A 21,134-nucleotide genomic window follows, 5' to 3' on the forward strand; every position below is an offset into this window, starting at 1 on the left:
TGCCTAAGGCATGTTGACCATATCTCCACTTAAGATATGGTCACTCCACTCCGCTTTTGAAAGTTTGTCTGCTACTACATGGTTGGTCCAATAAAATATATCACCCTAAGAAATCCTTACCAGTAGCTAATATTGTAACTTCCCTTTTCCCAGGAAATGCTAAATCTCATTTTAAAACAGAATCTTTTGTTTATAATGACCGTTTCATTTTGTGGATTGTTTGTTGACTGCAGCAGTTCTCAGCATGTGGGATTATTAATTGAAAACCTCCTAAGTACTACAAGTCAGATTTTCCATGGTCTTTCCTCTGTGGACTAATTTAAATACTATGGCTAGGGACAGACATTCAAAAAGCCTCAGCCTGGATTGATTCAATCTTTGCAGGTTAGTCTAACCTGCAAAGCTCGAACCAATTTGGAGGTGAATAGACATTCCCTTTTCATTCCAGAAATGCAGGCATGTGCCTGCAGTGGCTCAGGCTAGAAGCCAGGGGGTGCTACAGCAGCCCTCCCTTCCCTTCTACAGTCCTGAGCTGGCGGGAGGGGCATGGCCAGGCCCAGCAGGACACTCTGATTAGCCCAGCAGAGAATTGATAACAAGTATTTATCATCACTAACTCAGTGTTTATCACCCCATTAAGAAAACAACAGAAGGACATTACCAGCTACCTGTTGATTCTGCCTTTGTCACAGCAGGGACCTTAGCCAGCATGTGGTATGCAAGCTAATATATGGATACCTATCCATAAGGCAGAGGTGAGGGGGGAATTCCTTCTTAACAGAGTGGTGAGGGGTAGGGAATAAGCAGCCTGCAAGTCTCTGTTGGAGCTGCAGCCAGGGAGCAAAGGGGAGGGGCCAGCTCTGCTGTGGAACAGAGAGCCCCACCAAGCCCAGAGAGCATGCCAGGATGCTGGGGTGCCTGGTTTAACTTAAACTAGCAAGGGGTCTGGGACAGACATTGCATAAACCGGTTTGACCCCAATCAGTTAAGCCTGATACTACATTCAACCAGGTTTATCTCAGACCGATTTCAGCCATTTTCAAACTGGTTTATGTGCACTGAACATCTGTTTTGTTCCAGGTTTAAACCAGTTTCTGATCATTTAAACCGATTTATATGTAATGTCTTTCCCTAGCCTAACAGTTTGATTAGATAATTTTTGTGCCTGCTTTTGTATTTATTGGTACTGATGTAGACAGCCTAGAATTAGGTCCTATGAACTGGATTTTTCAGAAAAGATCAGTGCCCTTTTAGACACCAAAGTAGAGCTTTTTAAAAAAATAACTGCCATGTTGCTGTCTTCCAGCAGAGGGAGTGCTTAACAGTGAAATGAATTAAGTCATAACAAAGATTTTTGCTGTAGTGTTTCAGTCTTCTAGCAGATACAACATGATTGTTACTTTCTGATTTTATTTGCAGATAGCATGGTAGGTAAATGTTAACTTTTAGCCTTTAAATTATGTTGAAAATAAGAGTCCTCCCCACTTTTTTTTTCTTAGCTACTTAAAAAGACACCACCTTAGTTTCATAGTTTCATAGTTGGTAGGGTTGGAAGGGACCTGAGCAGATCATCAAGTCCAACCCCCTGCCATGCTGTGGTCAAATGATGCTGGTAAGGTGTCTATCTAGCCTCCTTTTGAAGACCCCCAGGGTAGGAGCAAGCACCACTTCCCTTGGAAGTTGGTTCCAGATCCTAGCCACCCTGACTGTGAAGTAGTGCCTCCTGATATTTAGCCTGAACCTACTCTCCATCAACTTATGGCCGTTATTCCTTGTTACTCCCGGTAGTGCTTGGCGGAACAGGGACTCTCCCATTGCCTGCTGGTCTCCCTTGGCCAGTTTATAGATGGCCACCAGATCCTGTCTCAGCCTTCTCTTGTGGAGGCTTCAGGTCTTGTAGCCTCTCCTCATAGGGCCTACCCTGCTGCCCCCTGATCATGCAAGTGGCCTTCCTCTGGACTCTCTCTATGTTGTCCACATCCCTCATGAAGTGCGGCACCCAGAACTGGATGCAGTACTCCAACTGCGGCCTGATCAGTGCTGCATAGAAGGGGAGGATCACCTCCTTGGACCTGCTCAAGATGCATGTGTGGATGCATGACAAGGTGCAGTTAGCCTTCCTGACTGTGTCCCAACATTGGCAGCCCATGTTCATCTTGGAGTCTATAATGACTCCAAGATCCTTTTCTGCCTCTGTGCTGACAAGAAGAGAGTTCCCCAGGCTGTAGGTCTGCTGCTCGTTCTTCTTCCCTAGTGCAGTACCCTGCACTTGTCAGTTTTGAATCCCATCTTATTCTCATCCGCCCACCCCTGTAGCCTGTCCAGATCCAGTTGCAGCCTGTCCCTGCCTTCTAGCGTGCCCACCTCTCCCCACATCTTAGTGTCATCTGCGAATTTGAACAAAGTGCTTTTTACCCCCTCGTCCAAGTCACTGATCAAGATGTTGAACAGTGTGGGCCCACATCCCTCCAGGTCGAAAATGACCCATCCACCACCACTCTCTGGGTACGGCCCTCCAGCTAATTGGCGACCCATCTGATTGTGTAGGCATTGACACCACAATCTCCAATTTTTTAACAAGAATGGGGTGAGAGACAGTGTTGAAGGCCTTCCTAAAGTCCAGAAAGACTATGTCCACCGCAACACCTGCATCCAAGGATTTTGTGATCTGGTCATAGAAGGCCACCAGGTTGGTCTGACAGGACCTGCCTCTAATGAACCCATGTTGGTTGCCCCTAAGCATACACTCCCCTGCTGCCCCCTCGCAGATGTGCACCTGGATAATTTTCTCAAAGATCTTCCCCAGGACCAAGGTAAGACTAACAGGCCTATAATCTCCTGGATCCTCCTTCCTCCTTTTTTTGAAAATGGGGACCACATTGGCCCTTTTCCAGTCATCTGGCACCTCACCAGAGCACCATGAGTGCTCATAAAGCTGTGCCAGGGGTCCCGCAATGCCCTCTGCTAATTTTCTCAGCACTCTGGGGTGGAGATTGTCAAGACCTGCTGATTTGAACACGTCCAGTCCTACCAGAAGTTCCCTGACTAGGTTCTCTCTGATCCTGGGCCTGGCTGCACCTCCCCTGGGACCATCTGGGATCCCCGTCAGGGGAATGATCTGGTCCCTGCTCAGAAAAAAGGTTAGCTTTGTCATCTGGTGAGACCACCAGATTTCCAGGTGTGTCCAGCAGAGGCCCCATGTTACCTGGAACCTTCTTTTTACCCGCCATGTATTTAAAAAAGGATTTCTTGTTATCCTTGATCTGGGTTGCTAGTCCCAGTTTCATCTCCGCCTTGGCCTTCCTAACAACCCCCCTACAATCCTAAGCAACGGAGGAATAGTCCTTCCTGGTGATTGCCCCTCCCTTCCATTGGGTGTACGCCTCCTTCTTAGCTTTGAGACATTCCTGGATGCATTTGCTGAGCCATGGGGGCTTTTGAGCACTCTTTCTTCCTTTGATCCGTGCTGGGATTGCTACCCTTTGGGCTTGGAGCATCGTCTCCTTCAGGAATGGCCACTCTTCTTGGACTCCCAACTCCCCACCCCTCTGGGACCTCAGTGCCTCCCCAGCTAGTCTCCTTAGCTCAATGAAATCTGCCCTTCTGAAGTCCAGGGCTGCTGTCTTGCTGCAGGCCTTTGCCACCCTGCACTGGATGGTGAATTCCAGTAGGCGATGATCACTACCGCCCAGGTGATCGAGCACCTGCAGTCCCCTCACCAGGTCATCGCTTCTGGCCAGGACCAGGTCTAACAAAGCATTTCCCCTGGTGGGACTGTGTACCTCCTGGGTTAGATGGAGGTCCTGTAACATGGCTAGGAACTTACATGAGTGGTCAGACCTGGCTGACTGCTCTTCCCAGCAAATGTCTGGATAGTTTAGGTCACCCATGATGACCACATCCTTTAACTTAACTGCCTCCGTGAGCTGACCTGAGAATTCCCGGTCTAGCTCTTCTCCCTGGTTGGGTGGTCAGTAGTAGACCCCCACCGTTAAGTCCCTTTCCCCCTGACCCCCTTGTATTCTGACCCAGAGCACTTCAGTCCCCTCCTCTGACCCAGTGCTGCTCATTGAGGATGTGAATTGTTCTATGACCTAGAACGCCACACCCCCGCCTTTCCTCCCGGTTCTATCCCTTCTGTACAGCCTATAGCCCTTGATGTTCACCGCCCAGTCATGCATTGGATACCACCACGTTTCAGTGAGCCCCACTATATTTGGGTTTGTGTTAGCTAGTAGGAGGGCAAATTCCTCCTGCTTGTTCCCCATACTACGAGCATTAGTGTATAGGCATTTAAGGCCTTCTGAAGGTGTATGCACCGCCCCCCTAATCCCAGGACTATCTAGGTCTCTTACCTGGGTATTTCTTGTGCTCGTCATCAGTCTTGGCTGAGCTGTTCTTGTGGGCGACACTTGGTTTGGTATTCCAAGGCTCCCTCCGACCTCATCCTCCCCTTCCCCCAACGAGCCTAGTTTAAAGCCCACCAGAGGAGATCAGCCAACCTGAAGGAGAACATATGCTTACCTTTTGGGGAGAGGTGAAGCCCATCCCACCTGAGCATGTCTCTTGTCTTGAAGTATGGTTCCTTATTTAGCACACTTGTGAGCTTTTCTTGTTTTGCTTTTAAAATTGACTATGGATATAAATAAAATTTGGGACTAAAAGAGAAAACCTTTGGTTTTGATTTGGGCAGGTTGAGTTTTGTTGTTTTTATTTTTTGGTGTTTTCCCCCCATTTTGTAGACTTTTTGCATATGGGAGGAGTAAGTATATAATCAATTTCACTTCCAGCCCTCCTTTATAGCTGTCTTGTAGTCAGTTTTCTCAGTTTTTTTGCTCAGGGACAGGTGGGCAAACATTTGGCTGTTAAAGCACAAAATGGCCTGGAGATTCAGGGGCATATATGGTATCAAAATAAGTTAACAGTAGTGGTAGTTGCTCCATAGTGTGTGTGTGTGTGTGTGTGTGTGTGTGTGTGTGTAATACACTCATTTTCTACAAGCTATTTGTAGACTTTGTAAAAAAAATTAGTTTTCTGGAAAAAAATTTAAAAGTTGTATGATGATAGCCTGAAATTGAATTTCATCAATAACTGAACTGAAAACAGTTCTGTGAGTGCTTTGCATACACCTGTATAGGTAGATGCCTTGAACTCAAGTATGATAAAAAATATTCAGGAGCAGACTCTGAGATTACAAAAACTAGTGATGATAAGGTTTTCCAATTAACTGTTGGTCTTTTGACAACTGTATTTGTATGGAAAGTAAAGGAATCATGGAACATAGGATGAACTGATTTGGTATTTAATATAAGATTTATAAACGGATACAAACCATAACTCATAACCTAAACTGCCTCACTTTTGATCTAGTTCTTTTTCTTTAATCCTTTCCTGCTTTCTTCGCTAAGAAAATTACATTATCCACAATTCTTGCCTTTTAGTAAAAAAAACAAAAACTGAAACTAAATAGTAATATAGGAAGAAATATTGAAATGTAAGGGCAAAAGAAACCTACCATCTACTCAAATCCCCTCCACTGAGGCAGGTTCAAGTACATCTAGCTCACCCCTGAGAGGTTTTTCTCTAACAAGTTTTCATAAGGTTCCTGAGAAGGAAATTTTATCATTCCTAGATAGCCTGTTTCTGGACCCTTATGTTTAGAAAAATGTTTTCTTAATATCTCAGTTAATTCTTTGTTGCAAATTAAACTAATTTCTTTTTGTCCCTCCCCCAGTGGACATAGTGAATAATTGTGTATTAGAAGTGACCAACCTTTTCTGTGCTGGAAGACTTATGTCCTCTTCTTTCTCTTTTCTAGACTAAACAAACCCCATTCCTTCAATCTTCCCATATAAATAAGGTTTTCTAAATAATTTATCATTCTTGTTACATTCCTCTGGACTCTTATCACATTTGTCTTTCTGGGGTGCACAGTATTCTAGTTGAGACCTCACCAGTGCTTCCTATGTTTTACATAAAAGACTTATACGTTCATTCCAAATTAAATTTTGCTTTTTGTTTTTGGGGGCGGTTTGAACAGCGTCACATCACTGAATCACATTTAGTTTGTAATCTGTTACAATCCCCAGACTGTTTCCTGCAGTTCTGATCTTTGGTTGGCCATTCTCCATTTTATATTTGTATACTTGATTTCCTCTTCCTAAGTACAACACTTTGCATTTCCCTTTATTGAATATCATCTTGTTGACTGTGGACACCTCCGGTTTATTGGGCTCATTTTGAATACTGTTGTCCAGATTGCTTGCAACCTGTCCCAGCTTGGTGTCATTTACAGATTTCATAGCTAGTGGTCTACTGAACTTGAGGAGCAGCTGGCCAATTTCACAGGCAGATCCCAGGGCTAAATGCCATTTTCATGGGCTGAGTGCAGCCCCCCCCAATGCCTCTGATTGGCCAAGGGGACCTGGCAGTCCCACCCATCCCTGCAAATTGCCTAAAACTGCAGCTTAATTACCATGATTAAGCCTAGGGAAGCCATTAAACCATGTGTTATTAAACTTAATCAAGGTAATTAAGCCATGGTTTCAGGCCATCCCCAAGTGGGGAGGCTGCAGGCGGCTGAACCGGGGTCCTGGGCCAGCTGTGGCAAGTAGTCGGGAGGCTGCAAACAGCTGCATCGGGATCTGCAAAGCCCCAGCCTGGCTCTTTCCACAGCCTCCCTACCTCCTGAGTGCTTAGGATGTTCAACAAGGGACTTGTCTATACCACACCAGCAGTGGGTTTTAGGGAGAATGGGGCTGAGCATGTACCAATCCCTAAGTCCATTGCCAGCCACGTTCCCCAACTGGAAGCTTGCACTTGAGGCTGCCCCATGCTCATCTCCAACACTTACCCGTGAGCTCTTGGTCTTCAGTAGGTCTAAGAGACAGTTGGGATGAGTCTAGAGCATCTTTTCAGGTGAGCTTCTGACTATGGAGTGTATTAACAGATTCACATGGGTGGAATGTACTAAACCCCATCTCCTATGAGGCCTGCAACTGATACAGTATGAAAGTTCCAGTGTTTCCTTACTGTCTATCATCTTATCACTTTTTCATCTGCATTGTACAGCACTCAAAGTTTTCAAATTATCAGGAAAAGTATTTATCTGTAGTTTCCCACCATAGTTCTTCTGATTCATGTACAGGTCAATCCTGGACTTCATTCTGGCTGCTTTGGACTGTTAAAACTGCACTGAGAGGCTGGTAAATGGATCCAAAAGAGTACACATCAACTGATGGTGCAAAAGTAACTTAGCTGGTTCTATCTTGTGTGTCCCATATTGGTGGCAGACAGTATTGTATAAAAATATAGTGTCATCCGTATTTTTATAGAACAGTTTATATAATTGATTCTCAGCATTTACATTACATATTGAAGATAAAGACAATTTTTTACTGGACAAAAGCAAAAACAAAAAACCTAGACAGATCCTGATATAAGGAGAAGAAAGAAAGTGTTCAAGGGCTAGGGCAGAATGTGTTTAGCCACACTAGGTAATCATCCACCACAGCCTGTAAGCAGCCCAATTTAGAGCAGCCTTGCAGGTGCTCCGATTTTCCATAATGGAATTTAGGTGCCTAAATTACAACTTTGGGATCTGGACCTAAGCTTTTGTGGCCTGGGTTGGCCGTATTTTCACATAAATGTAATGGGATCTTGTGGGTCTCTGGAATATAATATAAATGTTTAGTAACTACAGTGGTATCCAGCTACAAAGTATTTCAGCACCTAACTTTGCTGTAGCTTCACTAAGAGCAAAATGAACCTGTAAAGGAAAGTCAGGTTGTGCTTTGCTCCTGAGTTGGTAAGAGAACAAACTTGTTATTAGCTCTTTGATTGACTTTAATTTGAGGGCATCTAAGGGGTAAGAAATAGATTTCAGTGGCCCTTGCATGACTGCAGGACCAAATGCTTCAGCAAAAGTCAGTGGCACCTGTACTCCAACCTTACTTAAGGCCAGATATTTCAAAGTATGGAGCAGCTGCAGCATTGGGGGCATCTCTTGCATAGACACTATTTAAGAGACTACTAATAAAAGAGTGATGAAAATTTTATAGTATATCAATCAGAAAAGAAGATTCAGTTGCTCCCATATATACTTGGGCTAATCTGGACTGTGTTATACCTGGTCATGGTAGACTGTACTGGTAAACTGTATGGCTTTCATGGTAGATTGTACCATACTGACTGTACAGATGTAATTTGAGGTGTTCACTTTGAAAAGTCTTATGTCCTATATACTACAAGGCTAAACCGTTCATTTTGTAATTTAAAACACACAAAAGGACAGGGAATATTAGCAACTCAGAGCTGGAACAAGCTTGTTTTTTGCAAACAAATATAGTTACAACATTTTTCAAAGCACAAGGGTTTCTTTCAGTTTCCTGTTTGGACTATGTCATGATATGTTAAAGCTACTGCTAAATGACATTATGGGCTCAGTGCTAGTCTCATAGCCTGCAGTCACCGAGAAAAGGATTAGGACTTTGAATTAACATATGACATTTAAAAAGCCAGGATGGATTTCTGTACAACAGTATGTCAGTGAATTTAAGAATTATTTTCATGTCATCCATATTTTTATAGAACTGTTTGTATAATTGATTCTCAGCATTTACATATTGAAGATAAAGACACTGGACAAAAGCAAAACAAAAAATCCCTGCTTCTGCTATCTTATTATATCAATAGAAAATGAACCACAGAATTTTTATCATCACTGATACATTATACACAAAGAAGTGTCCTGTTTCTCGTATCTATGATTCCATTAAATAAAACTAAACTAACAACAGAAATTAATGAACCATGAGAAAAGATTGCTGATGGAAACATTCAGGTTTCAATCCTAAGTGTTTTTTCTTGTTTTATCTTTTAGCTTGAGTGCAATACTATCAGAACACAGGAAAATTCACACCAGAAAGTGCTTGGTGGTAGTCATCTGATTACTACTACTTTCTTTTGAGCAAGGGCATATGTTTGCTTTCTGCCTGGCTAAATCCCATAGATAAATCATATTGAAACTAGTACTATATCATCCATCTGTTGCACTTAATTTCAGTTTTTGAAACTCCCAACTAACTTACCAGGTTGATCAAATATTTAACTTGCTCTCCTCTGTATCTTTTTCTTTGTTTCGATAAACATCAAAGTATTTGCACTGGATATCAAGTCTTTTAAATATTTTATGTTATTTCTTTTTCATCCAGTTACCTATTTCCTTGAAGGCTTATAAAAACTGATGCTTTGGATTTACATACAGAAGCTCATTATCCTTGCTTTGCATCTTTTTTTCCTAAACCCACCTTTTAAAACAATTATCTTTTTAAAATATCAAACTATTACCACTTTATTGCATTAGTATCCAATTAGTAATTCACTGATGAAATACATCATATGAAATTCTTGTCTTTTAAAATATATTACAGCCAACATGTTTTAAAATTCTAGCAAGTTGTATTTTGCACGTGTTCAGTAGCCAAGATGAGCCCTAGACTTGCTTCAAAATCCTATTACTTTTGAAGCAAAACCAGCTTTTATTTGAGTCAAGATATATCCTGAGTGATTAATGTTTGTATAACACACTGAATGTATCAAACATGATGGTCTGATCCAGTGCTCAATGAAGTCACTGGCACAGGGGATGTTGGATCAGGATATACATAAATGCCTCATATTATAATTAACACTGGTTTTATTAATCCGGTATGAGTTTTATTAGATATTTATTACCTGAAGATACAGATTGCTTCCAGCAGTAATGTCTATGGCTAATATCCCCTCTATCCACACTATGTTTGGTGGTAGTCTCAAAAGTATAGATGCACCACAAGCTTCACTTAAGACAGAGTCCTCTCTGTGGCAATGCACAGAACATTTCCTTTAAAATCCATCCAGGCTTATACCAGTTCACTGCATGTGGAACTTCCACTACTCAAATTATTTTGAACAGTTTGACAGTAAATCTCATGCAAAGATTAATACAGTATCTGGCTATATATTTATTACTTGTTTCCTGCTTATATTATATTCTAAACAATTCTGCCTGGTCTGCTTTTCAACACAGTTTCTTGTCTGAATATATGTATTTTCTTCAAAAATCAACTTTTTACTCTGTCCAAATAGCTGTAGAACATTTCCTGCTAGCTAAAGGAAAATTAGTTTTTTGAATCAGGAAAAATTATAGGGAAGAGTCTTTATTTCACTCTGAAAACATATAATATAGTTAAATTTACATTGGTTTACATGACCTCACTTGTAATTTATATCATTTTCATGTAATTATCTCTATTTGATCTTTATTTTTAGATGAAGATGATGCAGATAGTAGAGCTTCACCGGAACCAGAGCTGGTCCTCCGAGATTACCAGATGGAGGTTGCAAAACCAGCACTGAACGGAGAGAATATTATAATATGTCTCCCTACAGGCAGTGGTAAAACTAGAGTGGCTGTTTACATTACCAAAGATCACCTGGATAAGAAGAGAAAAAAATCAGAGTGTGGAAAAGTTATAGTACTTGTCAATAAGGTATCTTGTGCCATAAAAGCGGTATTAGCCATTTATATTGTTATATTGGACATCTGAAATTATTGCAAATTGGTATAACAATAATATAGACTGTAGATATGAAAAACCTGTGTAGATACAAATTCAAAGAACCTCACTTTGCACCAGTACTACTGAAAGCCTAATCTACCTGGCTCATTTCCTATAGAAAAAAAGTTATCAATTGCTTGTTTTATGAATAGTAATTTGGATAATTAAAACTGAAAATATTATTTGGAAAAGTCTAAATTTACTTTTCATCATTAGGCTATGTGACAGGGGGCCTCCTGGGGCCGGGGCTCTGTGGCCCGCCCGCCTGTCACCGTGACAGCAGGCCTACTCAGGGCCAAGCTCTTCATGGCCCGCCCACCTGTCTCTGGGCAACCGCCCACTCACCTCGCCTGCCACGCCTTTGATGATAAAGAGTTCAGTTAGGATGTTAATTAAGCGGGAGGCTGCCCTTCGACTGCCCCGATGCCCAGGGGCGCTCTGCGGCTCCGACCTCCCCTAATACCGCAGCCCAAGCCTCACAGAAGCTCCCCCTTACCTCCAGGTCGTACACAGCAGCCCTATGGCCAGGCGATGTTGCTGCCTGACCTCCTGCAGCCAAACTGCCTGGTTTATATAGGCCCCAAAATGGCTGCCCTAATCAGGCACCTGGAGGCTGCCAGCTCCAGGCCCTTAAAGTGGCAGGAGCACCCTGTGCTCCGCCACACTCCTCCCCTCCTTAAATCACCGCCCCGTCTCTGGGGCCTCTCAACACCGCCCCCTCACACTGGGGCTCCCCATATTCGAGCCTCCGGTCTTATAGGCCCCACGCACTACCGACCTCCCAACTGGGCTCACCGTCCTGCTCTCTCCCTTCCCGAAGCTATCTTCCCCTCTCGGGTGTGGTTCCCCCCGGAACCTTCAGCCTCTTGCCCTGGCCCACCTCAAGGCCAGTTGGGACCCCAGGCCCCTGGCTCTTGGGCGTCCCTCGCGGTGGGCCCCTGGCCCTTTTGACCATCCTGGTCCTGGCCCCAGCATGGGCCAGTCGAGGGTACTCTCCCCTTCGGGCTGCTACCGCAGGACCCTGCCCCCTTGAGGCCTATCATTGTGCTGGCCTTACCGGGCTCGATGTACCGCCCCTCTTGGGCTCCTCATCGGTGGCCCCCTTCCCACCGGGGCCTCTCACTACCGCCCCCTCGCACCGGGGCTACGCAACCCACTGGTTGCAAGTGGCAGGAGCACCCTGTGCTCCGCCACACTCCTCCCCCCTTAAATGGGGCTCTCATCACTGCCCCCTCTCTTGGGGCTGATCTCACTAACGCCCCCTTACACCGGGACTACGCAACCCACCGGTTGCTCTCACCACCGCCCCCTCTCACTGGGGCTGCCCGCTCACTGGGGCCGGGGTCACCGTACCCTGCACACAACCCACCGGTTGCACACCTCCACCCTTAAAAAGTGGCTCAGGGTCTACATACCCCGCACGCAACCCACTGGTTGCTCCCGTGCATGGCCATCGGGTTGATGTTTCCCGGCCAATGCACCACTGTGACAGGAGGCCTCCTGGGGCCGAACTCTGTGGCCCGCCCGCCTGTCACCGTGACAGCAGGCCTACTCAGGGCCGAGCTCTTCATGGCCCGCCCACCTGTCTCTGGGCAACCGCCCGCTCATCTTGCCCGCCACGCCTTTGATGATAATGAGTTCAATTAGGATGTTAATTAAGCGGGAGGCTGCCCTTCAACTGCCCCGATGCCCGGGGGCGCTCTGCAGCTCCGACCTCCCCTAATACCACAGCCCAAGCCTCGCAGAAGCTCCCCCTTACCTCCAGGTCGTACACAGCAGCCCTAAGGCCAGGCAGTGTTGCTGCCTGACCTCCTGCAGCCAAACTGCCTGGTTTATATAGGCCCCAAAATGGCTGCCCTAATCAGGCACCTGGAGGCTGCCAGCTCCAGGCCCTTAAAGTGGCAGGAGCACCCTGTGCTCCGCCACAGGCTACTTGTATATATGGGTGTGTTAATGAGAGCCACCTAATGAGTCCCACTTTTCTTTGTAAGAAATCTTTAGATTCATAGATACTAGGGTTGGAAGGGATATCAACAGACCATTGAGTCTGGCAGGAAAGAGTGCTGGGGTTAGATGATCCCAGCCAGATGCCTATCCAACCTTCTCTTAAAGACCTCCAAGGTAGGGGAGAGCACCACCTCCCTTGGAAGCCCATTCCAAATTTTGGTTACCCTTACCATGAAATTTTTCCTGATATCTAGCCTAAATCCGCTCTCTGTCAGTTTGTGACCATTGTTCCACCCAAGAGGCTCACTAGTGAACAGAGCATCTCCGATCCCTTACTGCGCCCCACTAATTAATTTGTAGGCGGCCACAAGATCACCTCTCAGCCTTCTCTTGCAGAGACTGAAGAGGTCCAGGTCCCTTAGTCTCTCCTCATAGGACTTGTCCTCCTCTGGACTCTCTTGAGTCTATCAACATCCTTCTTAGTTGTTAGGGTGTTAGGGTCAGAAGGGACTGGAGCAGATCATCAAGTCCAACCCCCTCCCATGGGCAGGAATGAATGCTGGGATCATATGACCCCAGCTAGGTGATTATCTAGCCTCCTTTTGAAGACCCCCAAGGTAGGAGTGAGCAACACTTCCCTTCAAAGTTGGTTCCAGATCCTAGCTGCCCTGGCTGTGAAGTAGTGCCGCCTGAACCTACTCTCAATCAACTTGTGGCCATTATTCCTAGTTACTCCGGGTAGTGCTAGGGGGAACAGGGCCTCTCCCACTCCCCACTGACCCTGGTAAGTTTATAGATGGCCACTAGATCCCCTCTCAGCCTTCTCTTGTGGAGGCTGAACAGGTTCAGGTGCCGTAGCCTCTCCTTGTAGGGCCTGCCCTGCTACTCCCTGACCATGCGAGTGGCCCTCCTCTGGACCCTCTCAATGCTAGCCACATCCCTCCTAAAGTGTGGTGCCCAGAACTGGACACAGTGCTCCAACTGCAGCCTGACCAATGTCACATAGAGGGGATGGATCACCTCCTTAGATCTGCTTTAGTCATGTTTTTCTGCTTAGTTCCTTTAAAACAGCTCAATACTGCAAGGAAACGTATATATTAAGTTTTTTCAATTGAAATATTAAAGTATAGTAAAAATTCTTTTGCCATTAGAATTTTTAAATAGACACGAAAGAACAATAGAAGGCCCCATCTTAAAAATATCTACCAGTGTGAAACAAAATTATATAAATCCAGAATATATTCTTCTTCTTGAAAAAACTGCAAAAGAACCAAAATGAGGAGGGAAATTCTGTAGCCTTGGAAGGAAGTTGTTTTATCATACATTGTCTCATTCAGAACTGTGTGCACAATAGAATGCCTTCTGTGCATGCTCTTCAGTTAAAACTCTTCTTTACAAACTTCTGTTCAGGTACCATTAGTGGAACAGCACTTCCGAAAGGAGTTCTATCCATTCCTGAAGCATTGCTATCAAGTTACTAGATTAAGTGGTGATTCTCAGATGAAGATTTCATTCCCTGAAGTTGTCAGAAAAAATGATGTCATTATAAGTACTGCTCAGATCCTTCAGAATTCAATGTCGAATGCAGCTACAGAAGATGAAGAAGGTATCCATTTATCAGGTGAGTTTTTCTGTCTCAAGTTCTCACTTAGGGTGGTTACTCTGAAAAATAAAAGGGTAAAAATGCTAGGGCAGGATTCAGTGCTTATTCTTGCATGATTAATTTTTTTCTAACCCTTAATTCTGCAAAATGAAGCCCAAAATAGGTCCTTTAGTCTTAGGCGTGATCACCAGAAACTTATTTATTTATTTATTGCTAGCTTCTCTGCAGTTCTTTCCCTTCAGTGGGTTTGTGAAAATGAATAGATTGGATGATGCATAGAAAGTATAGAACCCAGCTCACACAAATCTCGGCTGTTTTGTTCTGAGAGGGATGCTGGGCAAAATAGTGACTAAAATAGCTTTTACTCTGAAGTCATCATATATGACTGATTCCACAGGTATAATGAAATACAAACTAAGAGGCAAGTAGTAAGATACCATTTATATAAAGTCACGTTTCAGAACATAAATGCAGTTGAATCCTTGGCTTTTAGCTCACTATAGTAAATACACAGATGTGGGATTGCTCCTCCCACATCTCTAGTAGGCAGCTCCTAGTTATTTTCCTTTGTACTGAGGAAGAAATGTAGAGCTTTGTTACACATTAATCTTAAGTGGCTCAGGGAGCTCTTGACTACTGGATTCTCTACAAATTAAGACATAAACTAGTTTTAAGCATCTCCCCACAGATGAGCTGCTCAAGTTTCAGTCCTCCAGGATCCCAGGATGCAGTATTTGTCATGCCCCCTCCCCCACAACCCATGTGGACAAACTTTCCACCCCCTGAACTCAACTGCCTGGGGGGTGGTACTGGCATCAAGCCAATTCCCTCTTCCACACCCTGGGAAGTGCCCTGGCCAGGGAGGTGGAGGGTTACAGAGCTTTGGCCTGACATAAATGCCAGCTGCTAAGCTGCCATTTCTCTTGTAGTCCGTGCACTCTTCAGTGAATCTCTGTAGCTGCAGGTACTCCAGCACCAATCTCTCTCCACATGTGGCCCAGTTCTATTCCTTTAATGGATTGAAAACCTGCCAGGGCTGCCAACAGTAATCTTGCAGTAAATAGTTAGAAACAAAGCAGATTGCTTCATACCGTTTGATACAGATTTAATACAGCAGGCAACAGTAACCTTTCAGAGTTAGGTCTGAAGGTAATAGTTAGGTCTGAAGGTAGGCTGCTGCCTTTGACTTGGCAAGTACCACTGCCACTGCTTCTCCCACCACTGCAGTGCTGCCACCGCTGCCCCCGTCGCAGTGCTCACCTCCCATACATAGGGACCTACCAAATTCATGGCAGAGGTAGAGTGCATGGTGGCTCCTTCAATATTGCATGTTCCCCTGTGTGCACCTTGCTTCCCTCCCTTCCCCGCCCCACCCCACTGCTGGTAGTGGACGGCCCCACTGCTCCCTCCTGATCAGCGTGAAAGCTAAAACTGCAGTTTTAAATATGGTGCTGTTTTTGCCTCCCCACCAGTCAGCAGCAAACAGCAGGACCATCCAGGGCCCCTCAGCTGACCAAACGGCATCAGATTTAAAACTGCAGTTTTTGCCTCCCTGCTGATCAGTAGCGAGCTGCAAGCGGGGCCCCTCCACCAATCAGCAGAGTAGGTGGGGGCATGAGGGAACCTGCAAGTTTAAAGGAGCCACAGCACACCCCACTTCTGCCATGAATTCGGTAGGTCCCTACCCATGGAATTGCCCCAGAAGTCTCAGCTTCATGAGCCAGCTCTGATCACTTGGATCTAGCCTGCAGGCTCTAGTGTGCCAACCCTTGCACTAGAGCCCTGTGCAACGAAGATCATATTTTGCCAGTGATATATAGCATTTCCTAGATATGCTGTTGGAGACCCCAAATAAAATGCCTTTTGTTTAGTTTCTGTCATGACCCAAAGGGTATGATTTTGTGTGTGCTTCGGCACTGCAGAATTATTTCCCGCCACATGGAGCTTTCTTTGCACGGTGCAATTCTTAGCTGCAGAGAGAAAACCCCGGTGCAAAGGAGTTCCCGCCACTCGCATGCAAATTTGTGTCCCACTGTTGGCTGTTTCTAAATTATTCCCATGTGGCGGCTAGCGATTGGCTTGCTAGCCGTATAAGAGGCTTGAGCGGTTTCCGCCCAAGTTGGAGGACTTCACATCCATCTCATGAAGAACTCTAAGCGCGCTCTGGAGCCTAACAAACTCCACGTGTGCCTTAGAGGAGGATACAGGGGCCTGATCAACCTCTAGCCTCTCCCCGTCGCCACACAATCCCTCAACGTACCCTTCCCTGCGCGCTTGTGGAGAGTCACCTTTTGGACTCTCATCGTGGTATCCAGAGTTCTGTCTGGGCTGTTATCAAGAGGCTCGAGTTTTCTACGGGTCTTGTTCATGTTTTTGTGGAGCCTAGCAAACTCCATGTTTGTTTTCTTTGTAACTGCAACGAAAGCAAGTTTTCCTGCCTGCACTGCGACCATCTACGGTGTAAGTAAAATAATCTTTAATCAACCTCTACGCGTCAGTGCCTAATTCTAGTTTGCTGTGCTGACCTTTTCCCCGGCTCACGTGCCCAGGCTGCTGGCCACAGCCCCTCGGCCCCAACAGTTTCCAGTGCTCCTACCCAGCTCCTTACCATTACTCATAGCCTCTTAATTTTCACTGTCTTGCCTGCCGATGAAAATAGTACAGGGAACCATTTTATGTCTTATAATTTATGATTTAAAACAAAACTAAGCAAAATTGACAGGGTTCCTTTCCAACTGTAGTACTGTGGACTTCTTGTTGTTGCATTTAAATGAACATCTGACCAGAAAAAAAGAAAAGCAAACAATATCTAAATCACCCTCCATGATTACATGGCCTGTGTTCTCATAGTTTTTCTGTTCTTACCAATAGCCTTTGTTCTCTTCTATAAATTACTTTCTATGCATACAAAATAGCTTCTTTTTATTTTTAAATTAACTGTTGCACTTAAGACTATTCCATTTACTTTATGCTGTGAGCTTTCTGGGCAAGGCTGTCTCTTTTGGAATGTCTAGAATGCTCCTAACAAGTCATGGGTGTTCCTGTGAAGAAATAATAATAAAGTACAATTTATGTTGTGGATCTGTTCATAGAAGAATGTAGGGCTGAATCGAACTGGGCAGATTCTTTCTAATGGTTAAGCATGTTCCTGGAGCTCAGATCTTTCTCATGTAATTTTTGCAAAAGTTTTGATGCTTTCTGTGTAAGGTAAAAAATACTCTGTGCTTTAAAAATGCTATTTCAGACAAAGATTTCAATGTGTACTGTGATACATATAAATATAGTTGCATAAGATTTATTTTCTGTTAAAGCCCATATATGTTAGAGTTGAGAAAAACTAATAAACGCTTAGTATCCTTGCCCCGTAGAGGATTGACTTAGTCATGTACTATGTTTAAAGGAGAAGTAACTGTTTAATACTGGTTATGTTTTTCAGCTTTTTCTCTTATCATTATTGATGAATGTCATCACACCCAGAAGGAAGGTGTCTACAACAATATAATGCGATGTTATTTAAAAGAAAAGATGAAAAATAAGAAACTAAAAAAAGAAAATAAACAAGTGATTCGACAGCCTCAGATCCTGGGACTGACTGCTTCACCCGGTGTGGGAGGTGCAAAAAACCAAGCAAAAGCCGTAGAACATATTCTGAAAGTAAATAGCCCTTAAAGTCACTAATAACAAAGAAAAACTATTGAAGTCAGTATTGGGCCTTAAAAGTATCATCCAGTTACTGGTCTGTACATACCATTTGATTTTATAAGCTCATTAGCAAATTCTCCCACTGAAGTACTTGTATAAGTAGGGACTAAATCTAGTCTAGGTTTGCAGGATCAGGTATATAGATGAAGTGACTTCAGTTGAAAGGCACACTGAATGCATCAATTCTCAGATTAAGAGTAGGCATAACCAGTTTTCACAAAGGAGCAACACTTTATTTGCAGGTATTTTTAATTCTAGAAACAGAAGATTCTACTAGAAATAGTAGAATATTTCCAAGTACATAGTGTTTATTGCATGCATTTTTGGGGAGCTGCTAATGAGTTACATAGGATAAAGCAGTCATACACTTTCTATTTAACAGGTGTAAATCATTTAAGAGAGGACAGTGATCAACCAAAAGTATTTGTTTCTAATATGTAGAACTGTTAACTGAGGACAAATCAGTAATTTGAATAAGCTCCTGAGTCAGTATCTCTCTTCTGTTCTCAAAGGCATTTCCAGTTATTTTTGCACTTCTATGTCCAGTTTTAATTTCTATAATTCCTTAATTTTATTTTATTTTACTATTCTATCTTATCTAAATGTTCTTTTTTATGCCTCAGATTTTCTCATTTAAATCTTTCCTTTCCCAGGCGGAAATTAGTTTGATTAGTTTTGTCTGAGATGCCTTTCAAAAAGTCATGACATTTTCCATTACTGTACTATAATTACATGCTGCCTTTTCAGGCCGAACTTAAGTTTAAACCAGGTATTTTGAAACAGTATTTAAATTAAGAATGTGCATGTATTGAACTTGTGTGTCATATAACTCACAGAATATTTGAAGATTAAAAAAATCTCCCTCTTATCCAGATATGTGCAAATCTTGATGCTTGTAGAATAATGACTGTTGAAGAACATGCCTCCCAGCTGACCGATCAAGTGAAGGAACCATATAAGAAGTTTGTGATTGCAGATGATAAAAGAAAGGTATATTTTGTAAAGCTTTAGCAGCAAAATGCATTGCTCTTTAAAGAGAGACAAAATTTTCTTAGGGTGGTATCTTTTATTGGACTAGTTAGACAAGCTTTCAAATGCAAGACATTCTTTCTCAGGTCTGATCACAAGGAACTAGGCACAGCATAGAGACTTAAGAAGATGTCATTATTGATCTTTAAAGATATAATCCCTTCAGTCAAGGCTTTAAGGTTGATGCTGTTGCCTTGCAGGCTGATAATGATCCACCAGGCAGCTTTGGATATTATAGCTTAATGAACGTCATAAATTCCCCAAAAGGCCCCAAGATATTTCTACCCATCTAATGATAAACTGACTCTTTTGTAGAGGAAGAAAATATATTAATGAATATAAGGGAAAATATCTGTGTTACTGATATGCTGTATTTCTTAACATGGATAGAGTCAAGGAAGGTCAAGTTAAATGGAAATCTTTTAACATCTCTTCAAAAGGTTGTTTCTTGTACTTCTATTTAGCAAGAATTTTGGGTCTTGGTTAAGATTGTGCTGTGATGAAATATGTTATGACTTTAAACTTGCTAATAGTGTAGGCTATGGGCAAATTGTCATGATGTACTACATTTCATTTCCCTGGTGTTAGTGCTTAGATAGGGAAGTATTTTGAGCAACATCAATTGCTTTTTATAAATCAAAATTTTAAGTTTTTAAGAATTTAGAGTTTATAATATTCAGCTGAAATGGTCATTTTATTTTGCTATTTTCATAATATTTATAAGTGTTATGACTTTTCAATAATTTGCTTTTAGGACCCTTTTAAAGAAAAAATTATAGCAATCATGCAAGAGATTCATACCTATTGTCAACTCAGTGCAACTTCTGAGTTTGGAACTCAGCCTTATGAACAGTGGGTAGTTAAAGAAGAGAAAAGAGGTAAATTAAAAAAAATGCTTTAATATAATCTATGAATATCATGGCAGTGGATATTGAGGACGGTTTACTGAAAAGCAATGGTGTGTGTATATTGTGTGTGTGATCTATATGTTGTTTTTTTTTAGCTGCAAAAGAAGAGAAACGCAAAGAACGTGTTTGTGCAGAACATTTGAAGAAATACAGTGATGCCTTACAAATTAATGACACGATCCGAATGATCGATGCATACAACCACCTCAATAACTTCTATAAAGAGGAGAAAAGCAAGAAAGCAAAAATAAGGGATGATGATGATGATGATGATGATGATGATGAGCCAGTAGCACCAAAACAGGATGCAACTGATACATTTCTGTTAAATTTGTTTTATGGTAAGCATGAAACCTGTGGTATGCAATACATGACAAGTGCTGACGCAAACTCCTGATTTGCCTGGGCACATTGATATAGTGGTCATTTCTAAAGTATCTGTGTTTAACAATATGCTGTGTATAATACATTAAAGAAAGCAGTGGTGCCCAATCTTCCTTGGCTGTGGGCTGGATGAGTGGTGCAAGATTGGTCTGCAAGCTGGATGTATTGTGCAGGATCTGTCCGTGGGCCATCCCACTATGTGGCCCCAGCCCTACACATCAGATTGGCCCCATGACTTGATTGGGCCTGCTGCCCTGGCTCTAGCCCCACACACGCTGAATCACATCCATTGCCCTTGCCCCTCATGCCATGTCATCTGGCTACAGGGCTTGGAAATTTGAAAGCAAAGGAGCGGTGGCAGCATTCATTCCCACTGCTCCCTCACTGCCAAATTTCCAGACTTTTGGAGAGCCCCACAGGCCAGATGACATGGCTCTGAGCCAGAGGTTGAGAACCACTTCATTAAATGACATATCAGCATTAGACAGTATGTCCAGGTCAAAATACGTAATCCTTTACTGCAGAAATATTTTCATGTTGCGTATTTCACATAATGTTAAAAGTTGATGTTCTCAACAGACGCATATCTGAAATAATGTCTGTAGATAGATCTTTTTATTAATACTGTTGTGTAAAGAAGTAATTGTATTTGCAAAGGCAGGTATTTCAGAAAGCATATTTATATAAGGCCATGCAGCTGCAACTTTGTTGCATACAGTGTTTTACTTCATAAGGAACTGAAGAGTTATTTATTTACTTATTTTTAAACAATGGAGCCTCTTTCATAAAATAGAAGTTCTCTTATAGGAGCATTCTGATAAGAATGGACTCAGTCTTCCCAAAGTCACCAGCCCATAAATATACACCTATGTTAAATGCTAGTGTTTCTTAAATAGGAGATTTTTAGTGTTAGAATATGAGAGTTATTCTCAAGCTTCTTCCTAAATAATATGAGTATGA

The 21,134-nt window shown here is 43.0% G+C and overlaps 1 protein-coding gene across 1 annotated transcript in view; it reads left to right on the forward strand.

Annotated features, from left to right (window-relative positions):
* IFIH1 (interferon induced with helicase C domain 1) overlaps nucleotides 1–21,134 on the forward strand; it is a 65,234-nt gene that overhangs the window by 23,869 nt on the left and 20,231 nt on the right. Inside the window, exons 4-9 of the mRNA XM_006277996.4 lie at nucleotides 10,312–10,532; nucleotides 13,959–14,169; nucleotides 17,588–17,805; nucleotides 18,727–18,843; nucleotides 19,637–19,760; nucleotides 19,886–20,131. Of these exons, the coding sequence (XP_006278058.2) occupies nucleotides 10,312–10,532; nucleotides 13,959–14,169; nucleotides 17,588–17,805; nucleotides 18,727–18,843; nucleotides 19,637–19,760; nucleotides 19,886–20,131 (1,137 nt within the window). The remainder of the gene's footprint in view (nucleotides 1–10,311; nucleotides 10,533–13,958; nucleotides 14,170–17,587; nucleotides 17,806–18,726; nucleotides 18,844–19,636; nucleotides 19,761–19,885; nucleotides 20,132–21,134) is intronic.

The sequence above is a fragment of the Alligator mississippiensis genome, chromosome 4 (genome assembly GCF_030867095.1).
Source record: "Alligator mississippiensis isolate rAllMis1 chromosome 4, rAllMis1, whole genome shotgun sequence".
In the NCBI taxonomy this organism is placed as follows: domain Eukaryota; kingdom Metazoa; phylum Chordata; order Crocodylia; family Alligatoridae; genus Alligator; species Alligator mississippiensis.